Below are 6,000 nucleotides of genomic sequence, written 5' to 3'. Positions count from 1 at the left end.
GGAACATTATCTACCGCATGTTCTCCTGAGGCTCCTTTAATCATCAGAAACACAAGTCTATTCATTCACATACTGGCTGTAATGGCTTGGTGTCAAACCATCTGCTGATGAAATTTGTAAAACATCTGCGTTATGAATTAAGAAGCTCTTTAAAGCGCTGTGAGAGACATCAAATAATCTAATTTTGTGAAAAATAACAATCCCTCAGCAGTGATGTTTGCCGTGGCATAATATCATTGTAATTTGATTTTCCAAATAACCCAGTTATACGCATTTCACTCAAAGGCCACAAATTTGGTCAAAAATGGACAGAAGCTGGAAGCGTATGAGAACTAATGGTCTGATTAGCAGTGGAATTTTCTAACATGCGGACCTGTTTAAAGAACGGTAAGGGAGAAGCTTTTTCTCCCAAATGTGCTCACAGAGCCAATTTTACACATTACCCCTGCAATAAACCACGGCCATGGTCCACTGATTGTAATTACACAGAAATATTGGACACAGAATGCACAATGAGGGGTTTAGTGAGACAGTGAAACCTATTTTTCTGAAATGTAACAGAGCCAAATGATAGAGGATTGGAACATATGGACGGGGATGTTATACAACAAAGATTACCATAGAAATGTCTGATTCTGAATTGGATTTTTATTTGACTGAATTATTTGAACTGAAGGCAGTGGTGTAACAGTATGTGTGTTCAGAACCAAACTGCTTTGAATTCAGGGGGCCCAGGACAAAATGTGGGGTCTTTGCACTGCTACAATAAGTATCTCAGAATAGGCATATACTGTATGCCATAAAAAAGGCTTATTTACAAGTACTTTTTACCCCCTTCTATGTAAAGTGCTTTGAGTGCCCAGAAAAGCGCTATTTAAATGTAAGGAATTATTATTAATATATACGTGGCATAAACACTATTAGACAGGAATGAGAATAGTGGAAAGCAATAAACTAAAAATCACTGCACACTTAACACATAATTAATCATCCTGATGAACAAACTTTCAGAAAACAAACCCCACACTGGCTGACAAAGGCAGAGTATAAAACCAAAACCACCAAAAGATACTGCAATACTGTAAAAAGGCTATTATTATTATCATAATTATTAATCATTTTATTATTATTATTATTATATTTTATTATATTATTATTATTATGTTTTTAATAATAATAAAATAATGTCCATCATTAATAATAATAATTGATATATTCTGTGATATTTATAATATTTATTATTAAATTTATTATTGCTAATAATAATAATAATAATGATAAAACGTTTTTATTATTAACAATAATAAACTGATATTTATTGTAATATTTATACTATGTATTATTGTATTATTTAACACTTTAATAATAATAAAATAATGTTTATTTTTTTATTATTATAAAAAATACTATTGCTAATACAAAATATAATAATAATCTTTTTTTTTTACACTATTAACTGCTCCCAGGACAGTGTTCCTGGTTATCCTACCTGTTGAGGTCCCTAGCCAGATATTCCCTTATTTCATAACAGTTTATTTGAATTAAAAATGTATTTTTATTTGACTTTTCACATCATGCTTGGAACCTACACTTAGAACCTCGCTACACTTTACTCTAGAGCTTACCTGCAATCATGTCATCAACGGAGCTCATCTTTTGCAGCACCTGCTGGATGAGCCCCACCTCGGTGCTGGTCTGTAGGTTGCGAATGCTCTTCCGCAGGATAGCTGTGAACATGCTCCAGATCTCTGCCTTGCAGGTGACATCACAGTGCTCCAGCAGCTCCACCATGCAGGCAATGCTTTCCGCATCCTGGATGATAAAGTTCATCTCCAGGTCAAACTCTCCACCCACCAGCTGAGAAAGAAAGACAGAGCCAGTGTTAGTCACAAATTAAATTACTGAGAAAAAAATGTTAATTGACGAACTATATATTTCCAATCAACCACAATGAAAATGAAAAATAAATATCACGTTGACATCATGGTTAAACTAAATTTATATTACAAAATTCTACAATTAGGAATAAAATAATTTTAGTTATAATTCAGCTCTAGTGCCATTATTCACCACAATTTAATTTAATTATTCAGTCATATTATTCAATAGTCGTGGGAAAGATTGACGTAGGACACAAGATGGATGAGATGGACAAACCAAAATAATAAGGACATAAAAAATAATGCAATTAGAGAATAAATGAATTTGAACAGAAAAGGCAATTGGGGAAAGGTCTTGTGAGTGCAGAGAACGTGGGAGGAAAAGCAAAAAAACAAAAACAAACAAATAATACGGAGAGAATTATTAAAGGAGCAGTTTTTGAGGTTGAGTCCGGTGAGAGCAGCACTCTCAGCCTGACCAACAATGATTGCGATTTGAGAGGGTCATTTAATGTCGAGGTAGAAAGAACATAATGACCTCACACACAGACTTACGTACCCTTTTCCTCTCAAACAACACACTGGAGAGGAAAGGCATGGACAAACCAATCAGAGATTGTTCCTGCTCTGCAGCAAGCAATAATCAATGGCATCAGTCTTGGAGTTCAAAAGGCATGAAATTGGCCAGCTCTTGGTCATGCAAATGCCAAACTCCAAGTAAATAAGCAGGTGATTTGGAAAACAAAGGCTTAAATGCCTGTAAATTACATCTTGGTGAGAAGGTGTGGTGCAGAACATCCTTAAGAATGTGCTGGGAGAACTATTGATTTTCACACTTCATCTAATACAGTCAGATTGGGAACGCTCTTGGACTTTAGAACCTTTTGTAATTGGGCCGTCGATAACCTCAGCACATCTCCCTGTGCCACTCACCTTGATTATTTCTAATATCCACATGAGGACCTTAAACATGACTTTACCATTATCTGGTAAAGCAGCGTTCTTCAATTTCATTCCAACCATCAGGATCACATTGTGAGATCCACTACTGCTTTTATGCACTACATACTAGCCTAAAGAAGTTTTCTATGCAAGTATGTGAATGCCTCAAGTGATGCAAATTTGATTTCATGCATCACTGTGCTCATACGTGTCCGAGTGCATTAATTATGTTGTATTCTCAGTGCCGCAGGTTTCATCAGCATTAGCATAAACTGTCCTCTATGGTCATTTTTCTCTTTTAGGTCAACAACTGTTATGGAGAAACAGAATCCTGCTAGTTGACTTTAATTCACATGTTCATAGAAGGCATGCTATTTCACACTTCTAATGGTAACTAGGTTTCTATCTGTTGAGATAGGATTTGTTCGCAAGTGTTTTCACGGTATCATTCCATTAAACTATTAACAATCCATACAGTGCAAACAGAAGGACAGCAGGAATGACAATCCTATTGATTTGTCACGGTTCTTCACTCCCAGAGGCCTTTAGCGAATAGAGGATTAATTACAAGATGTTTACTCATCAATAATTTCCTTAGAGAGATCATGGGTAGTTTAATGAACAACCAAAAACGTAGTTAAGCTTTCAAGCAAATGGTTTCTAACAGGGCAGCACAATAAACATGTTTTTTGCATGTGGAAATTTACAACATTAGCCAGCCCAACATAAAGTCTCTGTGAAATGCTGATAACTACACACACTAAAATTTTGTACATAATCAGTACACTTCACACAAGGATGCAGTATTACAAGAATAGACTTGTTTACACATGACACTTACGGGATAAAACAGAATTCCACAAACACAAAAAGACAAAGGATAATACTAGAGTTTCTTTCTGACCCTTGAACACGACAGTGGTGTCAAACACTATGTTGAACAACAGCAGAAGGCAGGAGCTGTAACAAATAGATCAGACAGAGCACTGTACACCCTCCAGCACTTTAGCTCACAATCTCCTCACCACTTCGGTCATGTTTTATTACAGTGGGAACAGACTTTATCTGTTTAAGTTAATCATGGCAGATATGGCGGATGGGATCGGGAAACAATCTGAGCCAGATTCGCTACACGCCAGGTCACAACTCTGACCGATGTGTCAATTTTGTCTGGAAAATGTAATATTTAGAACATTTGCTCATCTGCAATACAGAGCCAAGGCATTCCTTGTCTGATGTTTGAACGTCATTCAGCAGATGCTCCGAGACATTTATGATTTATGATACATTTATGTTTCTCTGAATGTTTTTTTTTTTTATGTCAGATTTTTATGTTAATACATTAATATGATGCTGAAATCCAAACGGATTTAACAAATTACAAATTAAAGGAATGTTAGAAGTAAGGGCACCCAAGAAAAAACATCATGCACAAATAAAGCAGAGAAACATGAAAACTAACAGAGCAAAATATAAAAACAGAGAAATATAAAACAATATAATAAATATATCACATTTTATTTTTAAATAATTGTAATTTATATTTAAAAAAAATATTTAAATAATTAACAGTATTTGTGATGTTTTTCCTGCTTAAATTTGGACACTATAAAAATATCTTTATTATTTTCATTATTTTAAAATGTATTTATTTATTAAAAGTCTGTGGGGCATTAAGGAAGGGGTGTCACACTGAATTCATGGAGGGCCGGAGTGTCCCTAATTAAACACACCTGATCCAGCTAATCAAGACCTACAGGCTTATTTGAAAACTACACGTGCTGTGTCCCAATTTGCCTACTTATACTATGCCCTTAAAAAATTTACTTTTTTGGTGAAGAAAGAGTACACACTTTTGAGTGTGTAGTAGAAGACTAGGCAAGATTTGGGACATACTATGACGTTATACAGTTGCGTCTTTAACGGACACTCAGCCAGATAATTATACGCATCATGTCACTGTAAACTGTCCAGTCAATCATCTTGTCACAGTTTACATCCTCTACATTTCATTTCATTTAACTTCCTACCATATGCTCATATTTTCTGTATAATGATGCATTTAAAAGTTAACGAACAAATGGATGTTTATAAAAGTTAACATTGCTGTTGCAGATTAAATATAAACAGGTATAACATTAAATAAATGTTTGTTTGTTTTTTCGTTTGTTTTTCTTACCAGGTTAAATGTTTATTATTAGTAACTCAAACCCTTTTATCTAAACCTCTTTGCTTAAACATCGGTGTCATGTATCCACCATGTTTGTAGTTTTTTTAATGCTTTTTATTCATGTTTGTAGTTCTCATCTAATCAGTCGTCAAACCGCAATGGATTGTGGGTAATATTAGCTATTAGAGTGTGCATGGATCCACACTTCAAAAATCGACCTGAAATAATAGATCTTCTGGCACACTCTTTTCAACATACTATACTTTGGGACACATTAATTCTAATCTCACATACTATTTAGGATGGATATTCGAACATTGGGACGCAGGGATTGTGTGTGTGTTGGAACAGGTTTGGAACAAAACTCTCTATGGCTCCGGCCCTCCAGGAATTGAGTTTGACACCCCTGACAACATTGGACCACAATGGACAAATTGAAACATGAATATCAAACCTTTCTATGCAGAAAAAATATATTTAATGAAAACATACATTTCTTTAACCAAATACTTGGACAAACATATTTTTTTCTTGTTTTTAAACACCAAAAAGCAAAACATAATATATATTCCAATATGTTTTAGACAACGCAATGTCTTATAGTCATCCCGAGATTTACAGTACATGGTGTCCTAACAGGGAAAGGCTGATTTTCAGCCCCCAGAGAATAACAACCACTTTAGCTGTATGCTAATATATGACATGCTAACTGAGAGTCAGAGATTACACTCCGTGCAGCACTAAAGCAGTTAGCAACTAATTATTTTTCCACAGGGCCCCCTTCCTCTACTCCCACTCACTCCAAATAATCAATTACTATCCAGCCAGACAGTTGTGTTTGGAAGCCAGCTAATTCATCTTGAAATGAAACAAACCACAAGCCCAATAATTAAAGGGGGATAGTGTGATTTGCACTATATAGTTTTTTTTTTATTCTCCGAGCTGTTCTTAAGTGCTAAATTACTCAACAGATAACGCAATGAATGTAGTTAACCACACGGCAGCGAC

At 35.1% G+C, this 6,000-nt stretch overlaps 1 protein-coding gene across 13 annotated transcripts in view; it reads right to left on the bottom strand.

Moving 5' to 3' along the window:
- The window catches only part of LOC132132256 (neurobeachin-like), a 120,455-nt gene that overhangs the window by 56,992 nt on the left and 57,463 nt on the right, over positions 1-6,000 (bottom strand). For all 13 annotated transcript variants that reach the window (XM_059544617.1, XM_059544610.1, XM_059544611.1 and 10 more), the window contains exon 2: positions 1,626-1,857. In XM_059544617.1, coding sequence (XP_059400600.1) covers positions 1,626-1,857 — 232 coding nt within the window. The remainder of the gene's footprint in view (positions 1-1,625; positions 1,858-6,000) is intronic.

Source organism: Carassius carassius, chromosome 49 (genome assembly GCF_963082965.1).
Source record: "Carassius carassius chromosome 49, fCarCar2.1, whole genome shotgun sequence".
In the NCBI taxonomy this organism is placed as follows: Eukaryota; Metazoa; Chordata; class Actinopteri; order Cypriniformes; family Cyprinidae; genus Carassius; species Carassius carassius.
Note: the sequence above shows the minus strand (reverse complement) of the source record. Positions and strands in the feature narration are given on the sequence as shown.